Source organism: Macrotis lagotis, chromosome 3 (assembly GCF_037893015.1).
Source record: "Macrotis lagotis isolate mMagLag1 chromosome 3, bilby.v1.9.chrom.fasta, whole genome shotgun sequence".
Lineage (NCBI taxonomy): Eukaryota > Metazoa > Chordata > Mammalia > Peramelemorphia > Peramelidae > Macrotis > Macrotis lagotis.
Genome location: NC_133660.1, coordinates 134273821 through 134296589, shown reverse-complemented (window position 1 = coordinate 134296589; position 22769 = coordinate 134273821). Strand labels below are relative to the sequence as shown.

At 34.3% G+C, this 22769-nt stretch overlaps 1 protein-coding gene across 2 annotated transcripts in view; it reads right to left on the bottom strand.

Moving 5' to 3' along the window:
- Positions 1–22769, bottom strand: part of LOC141516247 (serine/threonine-protein phosphatase 2A catalytic subunit beta isoform-like) — a 104169-nt gene that overhangs the window by 27967 nt on the left and 53433 nt on the right. Inside the window, exon 2 of one of the 2 annotated variants that reach the window (XM_074227443.1) lies at positions 10865–11165. The exons of the other annotated variant lie outside the window; for it this stretch is intronic. Coding sequence (XP_074083544.1) covers positions 10995–11165 — 171 coding nt within the window. The 3' untranslated portion in view covers positions 10865–10994. Of the gene's footprint in view, positions 1–10864; positions 11166–22769 lie in introns of those variants that run through there. 2 annotated transcript variants of the gene reach the window in all.

The window sequence follows — 22769 nt, the reverse complement described above, 5'->3', positions numbered from 1 at the left end:
CTTTCTGCCTCCTCCTCCAGATGTCATAGGTCAAGAGGGAGTGACTTTACAGTATTTTCCCTCTCCCTTTCCACTTATTTCCACAATTCTCTACAGCTGTCTAAAAGTAAACTTTAGACAAGTAAAAAAGATTCATTAGTACTTAACAGTCATTCAGTCTCTCTCAAGTCCAAAATAATGTTTAAAACATCTGGAGTACTCTCCATTATCTGCAGTCCATTATACCTCTCTGTATGTTTTCTTTTTTTCTTATCTCTACCAATCGCTATGCAAACTATGCTCTTCAAACAAGAACACCATATCTCTTTCACAGTTAGCTCAAATGGAAAAGAATAAAAATCTCAGCACTGGTAACACAAAGATTGAAAAAAAAAAGTTCCTTTACCCTCAGGGAACTTATAATCTGATAATATAAATATACACAAATAACAGTAATATAGGATAGAAAAGGATTAAGGACAAAGATAAAGTCAAAAAGTTACATTCAAGGTGAGTTAAATCATTTTTGCAATAATTGGAGGGTGGAATCAGGGAATGAGAATATTTAAGGAAAAACCTTCAAGTAGGGGAAAGATATCAACAGTTGAAGATAATGTCATCTAAACAACTTCCAATTTTTGTTTATTTTTTTAATCACTAGGAAAGTAATTCTCATAGGATGTCTAGTCCAGAGAGTATAAGAAAAAATAGGAAATAGGTGGTAACTGCTCATAGCAAATGTGATATGAATAAAGTTTGGGTGTGGTTTAAGTGAGAAAGATTTATTGTTAGATACCCATAAAATATCCAATTCATTTTATCTAATAAACAGAACAAAAACCAGTAATAAACATTTTGAGTCTTCTTCCCTGGCCTTCTTCCTATGAATCAGGACAAGTGAGAAAAAGAAAAAGAGAGAGTGAGGAAAATGGCAGTTGTTTTCTTATTTAAGACCTTTGCACCGGCACTTCTCTCCAGGGGATCACAGGCTTCACCAGTTTCATCAGGCTCTATGACAGAGCCAAAGTGCACCTCAACACTGTCTAATCAGACTGCAGCTCAGTAAACTGAGAAAATCACTTTGCACCTTTCCTCCACAAGTTCCTTCAGATGTGACAGAGCATGTGAGGGCAGACTGAGAAACAGCAGCGGCAGAACAGGATTCAGAAATGAGACAAAAAGAAGGGAAATATTTTCTGAATCAGCTATTCTTTCAGTACTGGCAAGCTTTAGACAGGATACAAATTATTCAAAATGCAAAATTTTTAGATATATTGTTTTTCAGAATTCTACTCCCTTTTAAGGCTGTTTTCCTTCCTTGCTCATAACTTTCCTTTCTTCTATCTGTTTTTTCCCATCCTGCTTTCTTTCTCTTACCCTTCTTTCTTCATTTCATCCTTCCTTATTTTCTCATTCTGTAGTTTTTTCCTTCCTTATCTTGTTCTTTCCTTCACTCCTTTCCTTCTGTCCGTTTTCTTCCTTTCTTCTTTTTTCCATTCCATCCTTCTTTCCTTCCCTCCTTTTCTCCTTTTCTTCTTTCCTATTATCTTTCCTTCATTTTTATTTCTTCCTTATTTCTTTACATATCTCCATCATTTTTTCTATATCCCTCCTTCTTTCCTACCTTCTGTCTTTCCTTCCTCCCTTTTTCTTTATTTCTTCTTTCTCCTCTACTTTCCACTCATCTTTCATTCTTTTCTTTTCTCCTACCTTCTTTCCTTCCCTCCATTCTTCTCTTTCCTTTCTTATCTGCTTCCTTCCTTCTTCCCTTCCTTTCCTTTCAGTTTCCCTACTCTCCTTTCTTCCCTCCCAGATTCCTTCCTTTCCTCCTTCTTTACTCTGTTTTTCTTCTCTCCTCTTTTCTCACTTTTTCCTTCCTTTCATTTTTCACCTTCCAGTCTTTTTTTTTCTTCCCCATACTCTCTGCTTCTTTTCTTTTTCATTTTTCTTCTCTTATTTTCCCCTGTCCTTCCTTCATTTCTTCCTCTTGTTTCCTTCTTTTTACTTTCCTTTCCTCCTCTCTTCTTTCCTCCCTCCCTCCCTTCCCTCCTTTCTTTTTTTTTACAACTAGTATTTCTGACAAGGTACTCATTTCTAAAATATATAGAGAACTGAGTCAAATTTTTTAAAAAGAGACAAGCCATTCCCCGATTGACAAATGGTCAAAGGATATGCAAAGGCAATTTACAGATGAGGAAATAAAAATGATACATAGTCATGAAAAATTGCTATAAATCACTAATTATTATTAGAGAAATGTAAATTAAAACATCTCTGAAGTACTACCTCACGTCTCTCAGACTAGCCAATATTACCAGAAAGGACAAGGATTAATGTTGGAAGGGGTGTGGGAAATCTGGGACACTAATACATTGCTGGTGGAACTGTGAACTCATCCGACATTTCTGGAGAGCAATTTGGAATTTTGCTCAAAAGGCAACAAAAATGTGTATATCCTTTGATCCAGCTTACCATTACTGGGGTTATACCCTGAAGAGATTATGAAAAAGGGTAAAAACATCACTTGTACAAAAATATTCATAGCAGCTCTGTTTGTGTTGGCAAAGAATGGAAATTAAGTGAATGTCCTTCAATTAGGGAATGACTTAACAAACTGTGGTACATGTATGTGATGGAACACTATAGTTCTATTAGAAACCAGGAGGGATGGGAATTCAGGGAAGCCTAGAAGGATTTGCATGAACTGATCCTGAGCAAGATGAGCAGACACAGAACACTATACACTCTTACAGCAACATGGGAGTGCTGATCAATAGTAATGGACTTGCTCATACCAACAGGGTAACAGTCAGGCACAATTTGGGTTATCTGTGATGGAGAATGCCATCTGTATCCTGAGAAAGAATTGTTGAGTTTGAACAAAGACCAAAGACCATTACCTTAATTTTTTTTACAAAAAATTTTATTATGTAATTCTGCTATATCTCATACTTTATGTTTCTTCCTTAAGGATATGATTTCTCTGTTATCACATTCAATTTAGATCAATGCATACCATGGAAACATTGTAAAGACTAACAGACTACCTTCTGTGAGGGGTGGGGGAAGGGAAGAAAGATTGGGGAGGAAAATTATAAAATTCAAAATAAATAAAATCTTTAAAAAAATTTCTCTATTAGAATGTAATTTCTTTTTTTTTTTTTTTTAGTTTTTTTCAAGGCAATGGGGTTAAGTGGCTTGCCCAAGGCCACACAGCTAGGCAATCAATAAGTATCTGAGACCAGATTTGAACCCAGGCACTCCTGACTCCAAGGCCAGTGCTTTATCCACCATGCCACCTAGCTGCTCCCTATAATTTCTTTCAAATGAACTATCATCTTTTTTACCTCTTTCTGTTTTTCTAGGACTTGATACAAAGTCTGGCACATTTAATGAATCCTTACTTATTTTTTTTTTTTTGCAAGGCAATGGGGCTTGCCCAAGGCTGCACAGCTAGGTACTTATTAAGGGTCTGAGGCCAGATTTGAACTCAGGTACTCCTGACTCCAGGGCCAGCACTCTAACCACTGCACCACCTAGCCACCCAATGAATCCTTACTTATAGACTGAATTTTTGAAATTGTATTTTTCTCACTACGAGTGATTTGGCACTGGTTTTTAAATTACCTCTCATAGTTTAAATTATTCTTTTTTGTATGTTGAATATTTAGAGAAGAGTGGAAGTACGTATCTAACATAGCTGCATCTAGAGAAAATGTATTGGGGGGTTTGGAATTTTTATTAAAATAATTTGTGTTTATATTTTGTTCCTCAGTACATGACTTTCATCCTTACCAAAATAACAAGATTCATGAAAAAAAAAATTTAAAGCTCTGCAAAACCAATCAGTCAAACAACAAACTTTTAGTAAGCTCTAACCATGTGTTTGACACTATAAATTTCAGGATATACCAAAAATGGCATAAAACATTTTCTGTTTTTCAGGAAGCTCATATTTTAATTGGAGATATAACATGCAAACAATTATGTGGGATAAGATAAATTAAGTGCCATCTATGTGACAATCTCTGAGACAAGGGACAGAGAGAATAAAAGGGAAAGTCTTGTGTAGAAGATGGGCTTTAATCTTTGTTTTAAAAGAATCTGGGTAAGCCTGAATGCAAAAATAATGTGGGAGAACTTTTTAAGTGTAGGGAATAGCCAGCAAAAACTCATTGATTTACAAGATGCCACATGCAAGAAGCAGAAATGTCAATGGATCAGAAAGTTTTTGGAATAAAGTATAAGAAAACTAGAAAGCAAAAAATCACTTTAAAATCCAGAGATCTTTATACTTGATTAGAGATCATGGAAATATGGAGTTGAGGGTTGACATACTCCTGTCCTTTAGGAAGATCACTTTGAAGACTGAGTGGTGGATGGATTGGAGTGGGAAAAAACGATGCAAAAATGATCAATCACAAGACTGTAACATTTGATGAGTTAAGAGGTGATGAAGTTCTGTACCAGAGTGGCCATTATGGAAGTAAAGAGAAAGGGATCTATGTAAGAGATGCAACGAAGGTAGAATTTACTGGACTTGGCAATAAATTAGATATGGGAAATGGGGAAGGGAAATGAGAGAGAATACAGCATTGAGAGCCTGTATTACTGGAAAGATTATCATATGTTGATAGCCTAGGTAGGTTATATGCCCAAATAGGTGGGGAAATAGTGGCACCTTTTATAGTAATAAAGGAAGTTTGGAAGAAGAGGAGAGTTGGGGGGAAGTGTTCATTTTAGGATAGATTGAGTTTAAGATGGCTATAGGCAAGAAACAATTGAAGATGCAAGATCCAAAGTCTAAAGAGAGATTGGGGTAAATAGATCTGAGAATCATCTGTTTAGATGGATAATTGAATTGCTGGAACTGATGGGATCACAAAGCAAGATAGTATAGAGGAAGAAGAGAAGTCAGATAAGAACAGATTTTGGAAGAAATGCACAGTTGGTGCATACTTCAGCAATTACAAAATCACTGATAATTTTGGAGGGAGCAGTTTCAGTTAAATGAAGAGATTGGAAGCTATAATGCAAAGGGTTTAAAAGTCAACAGTGTATATAACATTCCCATTAATACCCTCCCCACATCTGTAAAGAGGGAATACATTCTCATATTTCTTATTCAGGGCCAAGTACAGACTTTATAATTATAAAATATTGTTTCAATTTTTGCTTAACTTTTTCTTAACTTTATCTCAACACTGTTTCTTCTGCACCAACTTCTAAAATGATTTTTCCTAAATTACAGATCTAACCATGTCATTTATCAACTTAATAAGCTCAAACTCTCAAATATCTTCTACCTGATTTCTGTTTGGTTCCTTTCTAATTTTCTAGTCTTATTACACTTAAATCTCTTTCACATATACTATGACTAACCTTTTAACTGCTCTTTGTAACTAACATTCCACTGAACTAAATGTATTTTTACTGACTGTCTACCATGTTGAAATATACCCTTCTCCTTGCTGTTAGGGATTATTCTCTTTTGTTCTTTCTTACTTTCTTCCTTTTTGTGTGTGTATCCCTAGCACTTAGCATAGTGCCTAATACTCAAGAAACAATAAATGTTTGTTGGGGTTTGTTTTTTTTTAAGGATTTTGCAAGGCAATGGGGTTAAGTGGCTTGCCTAAGGCCACACAGCTAGGTAATTATTAAGTGTCTGAGCCCAAATTTGAACCCAGGTACTCCTGACTCCAAGGCCGGGTGCTTTATCCACTGCGCCACCTAGCCGCCCCAACAACAAATATTTGTTGACAGAAGCATTGTGGTATTGTGGTGTCTTTAGGTCAAAGGATATGTATATTTGCATCATTTTCTTATTATAATTCAGAATTTCTTTCCCAACAGCATACTGATATGCGCCCTTCTACAATCATTTAATTATTAACCATTCTTTTCTTTTTTATTTTAATTAATTTGCTGAGTAAAAATTGAATTCACAGAGTTGTTTTATTTTGCATTTTCTTAGTAATATAGTAATGATTTTTTTTTTGCAAGGAAAATGGGGTTAAGTGGCTTGCCCAGGGCCACATAGCTAGGTAATTATTAAGTGTCTGAAGCCGGATTTGAACTCAGGTACTCCTGACTCCAGGGCTGATGCTCTATCCACTGTGCCACCTAGTTGCCCGTAATATAGTAATGATTATAAAAATCTGTCATATGGGTGTTTTTATGGTTTGAAAGCTGTTTATTTACTTTGACCATTGGTTCACTGAACAATAGCTTCTGAAATTATATATTTATGTTTATCTCTGTATATATAGGTTATCAGAACTACTTTAAAAATCTTTGATGCAAATATATATTCCATTGATAATCCCTTTTTATCCTTGCTTTTGATTTTGTTCATGAATATACTTTTTAATTTCACATTTAAAAAAATCCATTGTGATTGTGGTGTGAACTTAAATGATCCATTTTGAATTTACTGTGATCAATAAGCATAAGATATTTATATAAAGCTATTTTTATTTATCTTTCCAGATTTCACAAAATGAGTTCTCAAAGAAGCATTTCTTAACCAATCTATTTGAGAAGATGAGAGTTGAACAGAAATAATGCAAATTTAACATAGTTACAAAATGCTTAATGAAGTATTTTTTCTTTTTCTTAGCTTCAGGTTCTTCTCCATAATTGCCTTTTCTCCATTATTCTCCTCTCTTGGGCCCTAATCTCTCTCTAACTGTTTAAGTGTCAAAATGAAAGCATTCAAGCAGGTCTTTAACCCAACTCACAATATTATAGGAACGTCTCTACCAATCATTCTTAATCTTATTTTGAATAAACTAAAAATATCCCTTGAGGGCAGACGTTGCTTCCTTTTTGTCTTTATATTTTTGTCACCTTTTTGTTTTTCATTCTTGTCTGACTCATTGTGACCTTGACAAAGATGATGGGATGCTTTGCCATTTCCTTCTTCTGCTCATTTTACAGAAGAGGACACTGAGGAAAAGAGTATTAAGTGATTTTTCCTTACAGCTAGTTTTTATCTAAGATTTGAAATCAGGAAAATTACTCTTCCTGACTTCAGGCCTGGGTTTCTAACTACTGCATCAACTAGTTACCCTTCTGTTACCTTGCTCATTTCTTTATACCTAATTATTACTTAATAAATTTTCAATTGTATTTATTGAATTTAATATGATTTTCTAATTGGAGTAAAAAATTTTGCAAAGTAGTATCTCCTAATCTTTCTCTAGTTCTATGAACTTTTGCTAATGAATGGAATTAAAGCTTAACTAATCTATTAAGATATTTGTACCCACATTTAAATTATTGATTAGTAAAACATATAAAGTACAAAGAATTTCCTCTATAATAGCAAGGTGGAAATGTAGATATACTATGAGATTAACACTGGAACATTTAACATATTATTATTCCAGTATTAAAACAGTAATAGTGATGACCAGTAACCAGTAAAATAAGGAAGATTTAGATTTCAAGAACTAATAAAAATTATGATATAATGAGCAAGTCATTTAACTTTTCAATATTCAAGGCACTTTTAAGAGACATTATAAATTAGTTGCCAAATTTTAAAAGACATTATAAATTAGTTGCCAAATTGCAATACTTGAGAGTGTCCATACCAATTGTCCATTCCCTATTATAGTTATTTCAAAAAGTGTAATCCTTCCCAACAAACAAAAAACAAAACAAAATATAGCATTTATATTTTTTCTTGGAACTCTTTAGCATTTTCCTCCTCTAAGTTTTATTTGATTGATTTTTAAATTCTACTATAAAGAAGAGTGTGCTTTATCTAGCATTATAAGGAGGTTGCGTTCCCTGTCATTAACTCTCACATTTTACAAGAGTTCTGTGTTTGCTCTTGAAAGTAACATTGACCTTTTCTTCAGTGGTCTCACATTTTCTCCTCGTTCATTTAAATTATTACCACTTATCTAAATCTCCTCCCATTTTTTTTTTTTTGTTTTCTAGAAAACTTCCCACCCCTTAATTGGAGTATAAGATTTTTGGAAGGATTTACATGAACTGTAATACTGCAGTGATCCAGCTCAACTTTCTGACACTCAGTTTAAAATGCTTTGTCATACTGCTTCAAACCAAGAGTCATAAGTTTTCCTAGAAAATTGTTTCTGATGTAGCCATTTATCTCTGCATTGTCAAAGAATCATAGTCTTTTTTCCCCCAAACACAATGCTCAGGAATATAATTCAAGAAACCTTTTTTGTGACTCATAACCTCACTTGACACTATAAATTACAGGTTTTATAAAGAAAGTGCTTCAGAAAAGAAAAAAAAAAGCTTGAAAGGTTGTCATGGCTATGTTAAATGTGTCTGAAATGAGGATACCTGAAATCTTGATAAATTGTTTAGAATGTCACTTTTCAAAGAATCCCCAGCAATTGTTAAATTAAAATTTCATTAAATTCAAAACCTGCAGAGTTGTCCTTGAAACAAACCTTGTTTACTATTGATTTTCCCACTCAAAATGGGCATGATTAAACTATTTGAACTACTAATCCACACGTTGGGGAAAAACTCACATTAGTACACCATTTGTCACATGTAGGGGTAATTTGTTTTGCTGATATCAGAGATAAAATGTGTATATTTGTATATTCCCTCAAAGTGCATTTTCTTACTGAAAAATATTGTCACCTTCAGTGTCTCCTCTGTAAATACTTCTTTGGTATATTCCAAAGTGTTGCAAAATTTATTTTTTAAAAATGCATTTGTTTATTTATTTTTGAATTTTACAATTTTCCCTTAATCTTACTTCCCTCCCCCCACCCCCACAGATGACAGTCTGATAGTCTTTACATTGTTTCTATGCTTTAAGCTGATCTAAATTGAGTGTGTTGAGAGATAACTCATAACCTTATAGAAAAAAAAATACAAGATAGCAAAATTAATATAATAAGATAACTTTATGTTTTTAAAATTAAATGTAATGTTATTCTCAATCAAAGATATTCCAGATTTGTCCCTGATAGATGCTCTGATGGAAGGAGCAAGTCCATTAAGATTGATCATCAACCCCATGTTGCTGTTATGGTGTACAATCTTCTTTTGGTTTTACTCATCTTGCTCAGCAACAGTTCACGTAAATCCTTCCAGGTTTCTCCAAATTACCTTCCCTCCTGATTGCTAATAGAACAACAGTGTTCCATAATGTACATATACCACAATTTGTTCAGCCATTCCTGAATTGATATACATTCATTCAATTTCCAATTCTTTGACACCACAAACAGGGCTGCTATGAATATTTTTTGTGCAAGTGATGTTTTTAATCTTTTTTTTTTCAAGATCTCTTCAGGGTATAGAACCAGTAGTGGTATTGTTGGATCAAAGGGTATGTATATTTTTATTACCCTTTGGGCATAATTCCATGCTCTCCAGAAAGGCTGGGTGAGTTCATAGCTCCACCAACAATGTATTAGTGTCCCATATTTCCCACATCCCTTCCAACACTGATTATTGTCCTTTCTGGTAATATTAGCCAGTTTGAGAGGTGTGAGATGGTACTTCAGAGATACCTAAATTTGCATTTCTCTAATAAGTAATGATTTAGAGCAATTTTTCATATGACTATGTCCACTTTGATTTCCTTATCTGTAAATTACCTCTACATATCCTTTGACTATTTGTCAATTAGGGAATGATTTGGTTTTTTTTTATAAATTTGACTCAGTTTGCTATATATTTTAGAAATGAGTCCTTTGTCAGAAATGCTAGTTGTAAAAATTGTTTCCCAATTTACCACATTTCTTTTAATCTTGGTTACAGTGGTTTTGTCTGTGCAAAAGCTTTTTAATTTAAGGTAATCAAAATTATCTAGTTTGTTTTTTATGATGCTCTCTATCTCTTCCTTGGTCATAAACTGCTTCCCTTTCCATAGATCTCACAGGTAAACTATTCCTTGATCTCCTAGCTTGCTTATTATATTGTCTTTTATGTCTAAATCCTGTATCCATTATTATCTTATCTTGGTATATGTTGTAAGGTGTAGGTATAATCCAAGTTTCTGCCATACTAACTTCCAATTTTCCCAAAGTTTTTATTGAAGAGAGTTTTTATCCCAATAGATGGATTATTTGGGATAGGACTAATCCACCTTCTTTTGCACTTTTTTTCATTAAATCCCTGGAAATTCTTGACTTTTTATTTCTCCATATGAATTTACTTATAGTTTTTTCTAACTCTTTAAAGTAATTTTTTTTAGAATTTTTTTTGGTAGGCCACTAAATAAATAGTTTAATTTAGGTAGAATTTCCATTTTTATTATATTAGCTTGACTTATCCAAGAGCAGTTGATATTTGTTGCAAAATCCTGTAAAAGATATATTAGTAGAAAGATCTGTTTAAGCAACTTGATTATTAATACTAACATCAATAGATAGATGCTTGCCAAAGGGGTTTGTCACTGCCATAAAGGATTTACAGTACTTGCTCCAAACTGTTTAGGTTCCTATGGCTCATGACATCCTTATCTGCACATTACATTGTGCATGCATAAAGCACAAAACATTATGGAGTTACATCAGACCCATAAACTGGAGTCTGACTTATCTATCTAAATAGAAAAAAATGGATTAAAAAATGGCTTTTGTTCATATTTTTCTATTCAGTTGAATGGAGATCATGGAACTGCTATATCAGAACAAATATCTTGGAAAGTCATAGCAAATGGATAATGATCCCATCTCAAAACCAAGTAAGAATAGATGATTAAGGTGGACTACCTATAAGAAAACTCAATGTTTTGTACTGACCTCAAACTTCACTCTGGATCAAATTCCAACCATTTTTTCAAGATAATTTTATTCTTGTAATGTGTTATTAATTGCAAGTTATAGAATTCTGATCTATGAAGAATTAAAATCTATAGTCACCAAAGGGCAATAGGGAGATTCCTAGTGAGGGAAATCAGGTTTCAAATATTACAAATGAAGGGTTGTACAAGGAAAAACAGAGTAAATGATGCCATCATAGAGAGCTAGGATCTCCAACAATGGGCTATCCATGAAATCAAATATTTATGTCTCTGTAATATCAAAAGATTTCCTCTGCAAAACATATTGAACCTTTGTGGACGATTTGTAGAGGGATGTCCACAAGATACAAGTAGGCACGGATGAGTCACATTCTTTATCATTTAGAGTACTGAATGAATAATCAATGAAGCTCTTCCATGACCGTAGTATCACCTGGAAAAAAAATGGTAAAACAAGTCAGGGCATGGTGACCTTGTAGTAAAAAAAACTTGAATAATTGGGAAACTAGCCTGTCACTGATAAGGAGGATAGTGTTTACTGGGAACTTCACCAGTCCTGTAAACACACCCCATTCCCCAATATCTGGAGAAAAAATATCCCCCCCCGCCGAAACTTGGCCAGTTTTCAGGATAGATGCAGAGTCATTTAGATACTTGGCCCCATGCCTTTTTGTTTAGTCAACACTAGTGATGCTTTTAATTGAGCTAACTCTTCCAGAAAGAAATTTGAAATTATATAAGAAAATGTCCTTATGCTTTGATGTAGAGTTATATAGAGAGTATAACAAGGTAATAAAGATAATTGCAGTATTCACAGAAATCTTTTTAACAGAAATTTTATGGTCACAAAGAACATGGAATTGAATAGGAGTCCACCAATATGAAGATATTAAACAATATGTGGTACCTGAATATAATGGAAGATTTTGGACTAGGAGGAATGATAGATATGAATAATTTAAAAAAATGGAAAGGCTTCTAGGAATAAATTCAAAGCAAAGAGAGAACAACCAGGAAACAATATGCACAAGGGCCACTGTATGAAAAGATCAATGACAACAAAAATAGAGCCAAATTGCACCATTATAACAGTCAAGTTTATTGGGCAGTTCGGTGAGGTAATGGATAGAATACCAGGTCTTGAGCCAGAAAAGCTTAGCCCTGGAAAAGAGAGGAGAGAATGTGGAGACTACTGACTTTTCTGGAGTCAAATCTTGCTACTATTATATTGATCATATCTAATATCTCTGTGGTAGCTTCTGGAAAATCTTGCCTCAGATACTAGTTGTGTGACCCCTGGTAAAGGAGGATAATAATAGCACCTACCTCTCATTATTTTATTGTGATAATAAATTAAGTTTAAATTTGCAAAGTGAAATACACCAGATAGGTATAAACATTATTTTTGTTACTCTAATTAAAGGTCTCTATACCATCTCACTTAGATTCTCACAATGTCCTCTTAATTGGTCTCCCTGCCTCCACATTTTTGTCTATCCTCTACACTGATGCCATTCATCTGATAAGTCACCCCTCTTCCAACTAATTAATTCTACTGGTTCTGTAGAATCAAATGTAAATTCCTAGGTTCAGCTTTTAAAGCCTTTAAGCACAAGACTCCCCCACTAACTTTTTAATCTCATTTTACATTCTTCCAGCTCCTACACTCTGCAATCTTGCCAAACTTTCCTTCACTTAGTTTCTCCCATAATACAAACCCTCTCATTCCTTAATGTTTTTGTAGTGGTTCTTACCCATACCAGGAATGTTCTGTCTCACAGAATCCCTTCCTTGAAAATGCAACTAAACTACCCATTACTTTCTATATGAAGACTTTCCTGACCTCTCAATCACTAGTGTGTTTTCTCTCAAGTTGCTTTATATTTATTTATTTCTATTCTCCTTATATTTGCTTTGAATATATTTATATACATATGTGTTGTTCTTCACAATAGAATGTAAGCAACTTGTGTGTGAGTTTGGTTTTATTCATTGTATTTATATAACCATTACCTACTTTAATATCTGGCACATAAGCAACAAATACTTGTTTGATTGACTGATTTGAAGAGTTAGGAGAACTATCAAATTTATTTGATACATTGATGTAACATATGGTATAAACTTATAATCAATTTAAAATATAAAATGTATCCAACAGAATATTAAAACTGACAAATAAAACAACAACCAACAAAGCAGTTAATAGGAGTTAAGAAATTATCATTAGTACTGGTATTGAACACTTAATTCAACTCTAAGCATCTTGTTAGGGAAGATACAAAATAGAAACTGATTGGATTATATAGCTTCTGATAAAAAAAGATAATACAAATTAACTTGAACAAGGAAAGTTTTTTCTTGACAACAGATTCTAGGACATCTTTATCACATAGAGCCATATACATGGAAAATTAGTTACCAACTTTGACAAAATCTTCAACTCTGGTTTTACAAAAGACCCAGAAATGCTTAAGGGCCTGTTTCTTCTATTGGCTTGCAAGCCAGTTATGGAACCCATCATTAAATTTTAATGTAGTGAAGACATTTTTATAAAAGCTAACAAAATAAGGTGACCCAGGTATGTTCATTTTTTGAAGAGCTAACTTATTATAGAGAGGGAGCACAGAGAACCTGGAGGCAGGAATAGATAATATGTCTCTTTCAAACATCAGATGTCTTTAGCAAGTTCTTGGCAAATACTGAATTATAGTCATTTCGTCTCTGATGAGAGCTTTGAGTGCCAACATTCCATGCTGATTAAAGAGGAAGCCATATGCTTTGGGTACCAGAGAGACTAAGTTGACATTCTGTTATGAAAGTTTAGGAGAAGCCTGTCTTGTATCCTTGCCCAGACTGAGGGCCACCCACTTCTCTGGAGAGGGAGGCTGACAGTACAGCCTGCAGGTTCAGTCAAAACTTTTCTCAAGGAGATTGCAAAGTGCTATAACCTTTGATTGAGACCTGAAATTCTGTCCCATAAATTATATAATATGATTTAGGACTTGATCAGTTTTAAAGATAAATATTACCAACTAGTACCTCATACCTGAGAAGACCTCACCCTCTGCAGAACAAATGATCTTGAGTGGAATCACAGGTGAGAATAGTGTTAGTTGGTAAAATGTACCCTTATTTAGTTGAATATTATGCAATGGGGAAGAAGATTATCTATTGAAAAGTGAAGTAGCCTGGCATAGCACATCAGAGTAAGAATGAAGATGACCTGGGTTCAAGTTCTGACTTCTTTATTTACTGATTGAAGGACCCTAAATAGATTATTTAACTATGCAGTATCCCAAGGCTAAAAGAAATAAAACTAAATACCCAGAGCAAAGAAAAAAAGAAAAATTTATTTAATTTCTGATAAATGTCATTTTTGGTTTTGTTATGATTATATAAAGCTAGTCTTTCTCACCAAATTCAACCAACAGGTTCATTTGTATCTTTAGTTGAAGATCCATTCATCTACTTTTTTGCTTGGTTTCAACTCCAAGGAATAAAGTGCCCCTCCCAGGATAAGCTCATAACTTCTACAACTTTCCACCAATCTCTTTATCTCAGGTCTTCATTGGCATTGCCTCATCTTCTTCTCCTCTCTGATGGAAGGCCAGGAATACCAAATGCTTCCCAATGTCTTCCTTTACAGCATGTTGAATCTAGACTCTCTGGTCACTCCTCTTTGTATTTGTTCTCTTTTTGGTTTTAACTCTATAGAACAAGATGTCCCTGTCCTGAACAGCCCTTGTCCGTCACTTGCAATTTCTTCTTTTTGTACATTTTTTCCCTTTAGAATTATAAGCAACTTGAGGGCAAATTCTATCTTATTTATTAATTAGAGGACCAGCATTTATCAAAGTATCTGACTCATAGGAGGCATTTGATAAATAAGATTGGATTCCACATTTACTTGAAGAGCTACTTAAGCCAATAGTTTGTCAAGTACAGGGTTTCATCAATCAAGAATAAACAAAATAATTCTGGGGTCATTTCTCAGTTTGGGGCAATTGATCAAGTGAGATAAATAGGGATAGAGATATATTAGTCCATATATAATATATAATATAGTTATATGGATTGATATGATAGAACGATATAGTCAATAGAAACATGGGTTCAAATTATCTTTGAATTGATACTTGACTTATCACTTAACCTTTCTCTACTTTAAGTAAGTTTCTTATTTAAGTCAAAGTCAAAGATGGATTGCTATTCACTAGAACGGGTTTATGCACTAAAAATTACGATCAATAACAGAATTACGTTAAGGTTAAGCTTTCGTCTTCCTTTTTCTTTGTTCCTTATTCCCTCTTCCCTGTTTTTCATCCCCACCTCCCTGTTAGGTAGTTTAGAAAATAACTTAATTTTACTAATCCTATAAGAAAACATAGCAATCTCCCATTTTTGACTCAAATTATATATATAATATTGAATTCTGAGGGTCTTTGGGATTCCAATTGGAGCAAACTGGATCATGTCAAAATTCCCATACCACACAGTATTATTGGGATTTGGTCATTGAGTCACCATTATCCTTTTACCTGGGCTTGAAATGTAAATATAGTCTCAAACACATTCATACACACACACACACACACACACACACACACACACACACACAGACACACACAGCGAGAGAGAGAGAGAGAGAGAGAGAGAGAGAGAGAGAGAGAGAGAGAGAAGAACAGAGAAACAAACACACAAGGAGATAGATTACTATGAACAGTGAAGATCAGAAAAAATATATGCTCTGGCATTCACTGAGAGCAACTCATGCTCCTACAATTCCTTTTAAAGAAATTGTATTATGGGGGACAGTGTCTCCAAATTTGTATTTGTTTTTGGTTGACACCTTAAAAATGGCTTTGGTTAAATCCAAAGTCTCTCACTGAAATTTATTATGATCTAATATTATTGAAAACATAATTTGCTTATGAAATTATGTAACAGGTCTGTGCATGCTTTCAACTAAGTTCTGTCTGAGAGAATCCCGGAATCTTTCTCTAAGATATGGAAAAGTGCTAGAATGCTAGTTTTTAGTCTATATGAAAACTTCAGTTTGATTGTTGGTACAATAAATATGAGGTCCTTAACCAATGAACAACAAGTAGACATATTGCTGGGGTAGATGAATCATTTCAATATTGACATTCATTATAAATGAAACCAGAAGAAAAAAGGAAATTGTAGATAAATTGCTCATCAGTAATTCTTGAAGAGTTAAAAAAAAAAGAATTGACTCATATATGCCTACAGGCTACTAGAATTATTCTTTTGTGGGACATTTGAAGATCTTATACTGTTTATTAAAGATATTTGTTTTAAAAAGACTATTATGAAAAAGTATTGCAGCTGTCTCATCAATATCACTTTCTACGAACAATGTGGAAAAGAAATTCTAAGCAAAATACATTGATAAAGTCCTGTAACTCTAATAAACATATACTAATATTTCATGATTTCATTTCAAAGGTTGGAAAAGGTGGAAGTGGAAGGGAAATATAGGAAAATGTGTTTCAGGAGAGAGAAATGGAAGAGGTCACAAACTTACATATTTTATAAATCAAATCTATATATTAATGTGAGAGAGAAGAGACATTAGACTGCCTACCAAAGTGAAGGTCTACGGAACTTTTGTGATGACCTCAATGTATGTCCCTGAAACCTAGACATATATCAGTATCATGCCAGAATCTAAAAATTGTTTCCATCTGAATTGTCTTAGGAAGATTCTAAAGATAACTTGTCAGAATAAGGTACCAGTCACTGAGGTCCTTTCTTTAACTAAACTGTCAGGCATTCAAACTCTAGTGTAGAGAGTACAATTCTGAGGGTCCAGTTACATTGTTTGATTGCCAAATGTACACTTGCCTAAGAGACTATTATATGGAGAACTCACACAAGAAAGACACTCACATGATGGTCAGAAGAAGTGAAACAAGGATATTGCCAAGATGTGAAAAGCTTTGGAATTGATTGCATGACATGAGAGATACTGGTACAGAACCCTCTAGGTATAGCATGCTGCATCCAAGTGCTATGCTCTATGAATAATATCTCAAAAAAAAAACCCAACAATAGCAAAAACAACAAAAAACAGGAAATTTGCAACTTTAGGTTCATCTCCACCCCAAATGTTCATGTGAACTATTTGTACTTGACCTGTGGTAGAGCATTCTGAGTTTATCATTGGTCTGATTAGTCAGTCAGACATACTATAATTTGATTCTAAGGTAGTGATGATATTTTGGTCTTCAATCAAGAATGAAGGACAACAACCAATCATCCAACCAGGTGCTAGACACTGTGATAAACACTAATTTCTTATTTGTGCTGACCTCAATGCATGCCCATTTGTAGGCTTAACTTATTTTATTGGGTCTTGTAATTGTGTTGGGGAAAAAAAAAGATGTCCAACAAAATGAAAATTACTCATTTAGGAGAGAGTTTCAGAGAATAGGAATGGTTAGATTAGAATCTACATTCTTGGATCCTGATTCCTAAATAGGTGCCATCAAAGATCTATGTGAACACACACCCTGAACAGTAAGGCAGAGTGAGTTGAGAGCTGCCTCAGAGTTAGGAAGACTAGAATTCAAGTCTTCTCTCAGACTGCTACTAGTTGTATGATCGTGGACAATTTATTCAATGATCCCAGAAAACACTTGGTTATTATTTAGTTCTTAGTTGTGTCAGATTCTTCTGAAGTTTGTAAATTACAGAAGAGTTTGGCATGTACAGTGGCAGAGGAAAGTTCCCAAACCAATGAAATCACAAGTACAGTTCGAAAAACAATGGTCCAAAATATCTGTCTCAGGAATGAGAAAACTATTTAACTAATGAAGTACTGATTACTAAATAAACATGATTCCATGGTTAATAACATTTGTGAAATTCTCTCTAGATTTATTCCACCAGTAGAAAGCAAACTCTTTGAAAGGAAGGGGCTCTTGCTGTTTCTCCAGTGCCTTTGTCAGAGTAGGTAGCTACTAGTGTAGAAAGTGCCTGTATGGATAAAATTTAGTAATAATTTTTAGTACTAGAGAGCAGACTAAGGTAATGGTGCTATCAGGTCTCCCTAAATTCATCAGTCTGTGCCCAGAGACAAAAGCTGTCCTACAAAATGATTGCCCTACTAGCAATAATGGTTCTAATAACCTAGCTTTACAAAGGGTTTACTCTTTCTCAAAAAAAATAATCTCAGTTCGCCGCATTGGATTGCCAGAAACACTAATTTTAGGTAAGCAGCTGTCAAAATTTAGGATCTCTGAGATTTAAAAGAACCATCTGGGCCAACTAGGAGCTCAGTTTTGAGAAACTCTGTGGAGTGAATTGGGGAAATAGACATTTAATTTCATATATTTGAAGCATAGAATATCTGCAATGCTAGATTTTCTTCTCAATGATGTCCCATATTCTATATAAACATTTTTAAGTAAATAGAATACGAAGAATAAAATAAGGTTCGCTCAGGAAAGAAGTAAAAAGCAATAGAATTAGAAAGGAAAAATAATGTAAGTAAATTGAAATCAAGTAGATCTGCCTTAAATAAACCAAGGGATAAAATAGTAAACTGACTCTCCTTTAGTAAGATAAACTTAAAGGATTAAGCAAAGGCCTTTGAGCAAAAAAAGAAGAAAACACTGTTAACAAGTGCAAACCCCAGCTGAAGCTGGGGAAGCTTTATCAGGCAGACCAATATCAAAAGTCAGCATGATGCTGGAGGATCACAAACATGGAAGTCAGTTTATGTTGGACTCTAACTCAGCAGGTCAGGGCAAGCTGTAGGTCAAAAACAAGGAGGAATACCTAGAGGGTTGTTGTGTTGAGAGGCAATATGCCAGGGCCCAAGGGGTTAAATCAGGTCCAGGTCAGACTTGCACAATCTTCAGAAACCAACAGAGAGCATTGGAGATAGCCTAGCTGTGTAGGGGCAGCTGGAGCATGACTAAGAGCCTGGGGAGGGGGTTGCTCTCAGCTGCATGCAGTGTCAGCTATAGTAAGAAGCAAACATAAATCCACATGTTGCTGGGGTATCCAGGCAAAGTGAGGTAGTAGGTAGCCAGAAACACCAGAGTGGGGCTAAATACAGAAATAATCAAAATACCATTTAAGATCTAAGACATAAGATAAAGGAGATTTGTTCTAACTCAGGTCGATATTCTAATAATTTAAGTCCAAAATTTTAATGAAATAAGACATTCATAAACCTCTAATCCAGGGGTTCTTAACCTGAGGTGAGGTCAGTGAATATGTTTTTTGTTTAATATTTTGATAAATGCATTGCAATATAATTGGATATCAATCTCACACAATATAATATGCAATAAACTCCTATTAAGGCAATGATTAAAATATTTTATAGCCATACGAATATAATGTTTGCCTTTTAAAGGCCTTCATAATTTGCTCTCCTGTCTTTCCAACTTTCTTTTATTTTACCCATTCATCACATCTTTCAGGTACTCTTGGATCCAGTGGACTCTGCTCATCTTATTGTTCTTCACACAAGACTCTCCTCCAGACTCCACAATTTCACTGGCTGTACACCTCTGAAATCCTTTTCCTTCTTGTCTTCTTGTCTCTGCCTTCTGCCTTTATTGGTTTCCTTTAGTCTTTTTTTGTCATTTATGTTCTTTTCATGACTTCATTTGAGATTTTCTTGGTAAAGAACTGGAGTAGTTTGCCATTTCCTTCTCCAGCTCATTTTATACATGAGGAAGCTGAGGCAAGCAGAGTTAAATGACTTGCCCAGGATCACATAGATATCTGTGTACATGGTAGGCCAGATTTGATGAATCCAGGCCAAGTACTCTATCTACTATACCCTCTAACTTCTCCTGCCTTCCTTCGCATCTCAACTAAAAAGTCCCACCCTCTGGAGAAAGAACCATTGCTTCCTCAACTCTCTTGCCTTAAACCTAAGTACTTTATCTTGGTTTTTTTCAATTGGTACAGTATATATTTGTTTGTATATAGTTATTTGTATGTCATCTTCCACTTTATATTTTTAACTTGAGGCTGGAGACTGGTTCATTTTAATTTGGTTTTTAAACTTGATATACCCAGTACAAGATATGGCAAGTAGTGGTCATTGTTGTTTTGTTCATCCTTCATTTTTGAAGAGGATCAAAGGCAAAATGACAATTATATCATGATTTGCACTTGAATTGGAGTTAACTGAGGCAGAGTAGCATTAGCCTAACTCTCTCTTCCAGAATCATTGAAATCTAGTGGCAAGCCATAATTCAGGACAACTGAAGATGTCTCAGGATGCTGAGAAAGACCATGGCAACTTTAATATTTGACGAAGTATCAAGTGCTCCACAGCTCCTGCTTCAGCTCCCTACCTGCCTATTGGAACAAATTGTTCTCATCCACCCATTCTGCCAAAAGATGACTCACATTAGGCTTTGAGATTTCTCAGTTATTCTCAGGAAGAGGAGGGGAAAACAATTCTAATGACTTTTTCTCAATGCTTATTTTTTGTCTTCTCCAAAAGCTTTGACCCTGTTGATCATCCTCTTTTCTTTGGTGCTCTCCTCTCTCTAGGTTTTTGTGACTCTTGTATCATTTTGTTTCCCTGACTTCCTCCAGATCTGAGCACAAATTCTACCTCCTAGTCTATTCTAATCCCCCTTAAGTGTAATGCCATCCTATTTTGATTATTTCCAATTTATCCTGGAAATCTTATTTGTACATAGCTGTTTGGTATATTGTCTCCCCTGTGAACTTCCTGAAAGAAGTCTTTTTTGCCTTTCTAGGAACTACCTAGCACAGTGCTTGAAGGTAGATGCTGTCTAGTCAACTTTCAACTCCCAGTAATAACCGGAAGAGAATCCTTTCTATAACAGAAGTGGCCTTCAGACTTTTTGAATATTTCTAGAACAGTTAGGTGAAAGACATTCCCAATCATCACAAAGTTTTTCCTAAAATGCACAAATTTAACTTCTTACAACTTCCACTTATTGCCCCTACTTTCGTATCATAGGGTCAAAACAAGTCCAATTTCTTTTTTAAAAATTAATTTATCTATTTTCATCCATTTGTATATTCATATTTCATTCATATTTCTAAATTAAAAAATTTCCCTCCACCATCCTCCCCACCACAGGGAATAGTAAGGGTAGTTTTATATGCATATTTTGTTAAACATATTTACAAATTATTAAATTTTGGCTTGAGGAATTAGGATTAAGGGAAAGAGATACAGAAGGGATAATTTTTATAAAGTGTTCATCAAATTAGGTAAGTGTGTTTTTTTTCTGTGTTTTGTGTTGTTTTGTTTTTCCTCCTCTGGTTGGGGATAATATAGACTATAACCAGTCAAATACAGTTGTCCTAGCTCTCTGGACTGTTGAGAGGAGCTGCTTCCATCAAGTTGTTCACTGCACAATTCTGTTGATATGTACTTTGTTCTTTTGGCTCTGCTCCTTTCTCTCAGTATCAGATCCCGTAAGTCATTCTATTTTTCTCTAGAGCCCGACCATGTATGGTTTCTTATAGAATAATATTGTATAGTATTCATGCACCATAACTTGTTTAGTAATTCCCCCAAATGATACATCCCCTCAATTTCCAGGTCTTTGCCACAACAAAAAGAGATGCTGTACATATTTTGGAACATGTAGGACTTTTCCCATTTTTTTACAATTTCTTCTGAATATAGTCCTAGAATTGCTTGATCAAAGGGCATGAAGAGTTTTATTGCACTTTGGGCATAGTTCCATATTGCTCTCCAGAAAGGTTGGATGTGTTCACAACTCTACCAGCAATACATCAATGTCCCAATATCCCATAACCTCTCCACCACTGATCATCTGCCCTTTTTCTCATTTGGGCTAATCTCTTTTGGTTATTACTGGGAGTTGAAAGTTGACTAGACAGGTCCCTTTTTTGTTTGTAATTCTTTAAAGACTTTTTTAACTGGAACAACTTGCTGTCTAGTTAAACATACAATAAGATGTGAGATGATACCTCATTGTTATTTTAATTTGCATTTCTCTAATCAATAGGATTTGGAGCATTTTTTTCATATGATTATATATAGCTTTAATTTCTTTATTTGAAAACTGTTCATATCTTTTGACCATTTATCAATTGGGGAATGACTTGAGATCTTATAAATTTGATGCAATTCTCTGTATATTTTAGAATTGAAACCTTTATCAGAACTCCTGATTGTGAAGACTGTTTCCCAGTTTTCTGCTGTTCTTCTAATTTTGTTAGGATTGATTTTATTAGTGCAAAACCTTTTTAATTTAATATAATCAAAAATCATTCATTTTGCTGTTTATAATGTGCTCTAATTCTTGTTTGGTCATAAATATATCCATTTTCCACATTTTATTTTTTTAAACCTAAAGGTCTTCAAACACTTGAAGACAAGTATTATGCCCCACCCCTGTTCCCAATCATATCTGGAGTTTTCTCTTTTTTAGGTAAAATTGTTACCTCTTCCTTCAGAAGATACTCAAATAGCAAGTTCTAAAGAACTATCAATATCTTTGTTGCCCTCTTCTAGACATTCTTTAGTCTGAAAATCCTTTTCATTAAATTTCCTGCCTAAATTTGCTTCTCTATAGATAGAAGAGACCCTTTGGGGGAGATGGGAAAAATTTCTCTTTTAATTTGTTTGTCAATAAGTTCAATATAAGTCAGTAGCCTAACAAAATCTTAAAAGTATTAGTAGTATCATAATAGCCTAATGAGAAACTTCATAATATTACTCTGTTCAGTTCAGAACTAGTCTAGATAAGTATTTTCAAGCTTTGAAGGCAAGGAATGAATGTGTTGGGGGTGATGAAGTTTAGAATGTCCAGAAAAGGTAATCAGAATGATGTATGGAAGAAAAGTTTTGTCACATGAAACAGGGAGCTGATTAAACCAACAAAGAAGATTCTAAAAGAATGAAAATACTGTTGTCAATTTGTATAATGGGAACTCTTATAGAAGTGATATTAACTTTATTCTGTGTGAAAAAAAAATCAAAACTGAATAATGTGTATAGAGACAAAGATTGGTCCTTGATAAGATT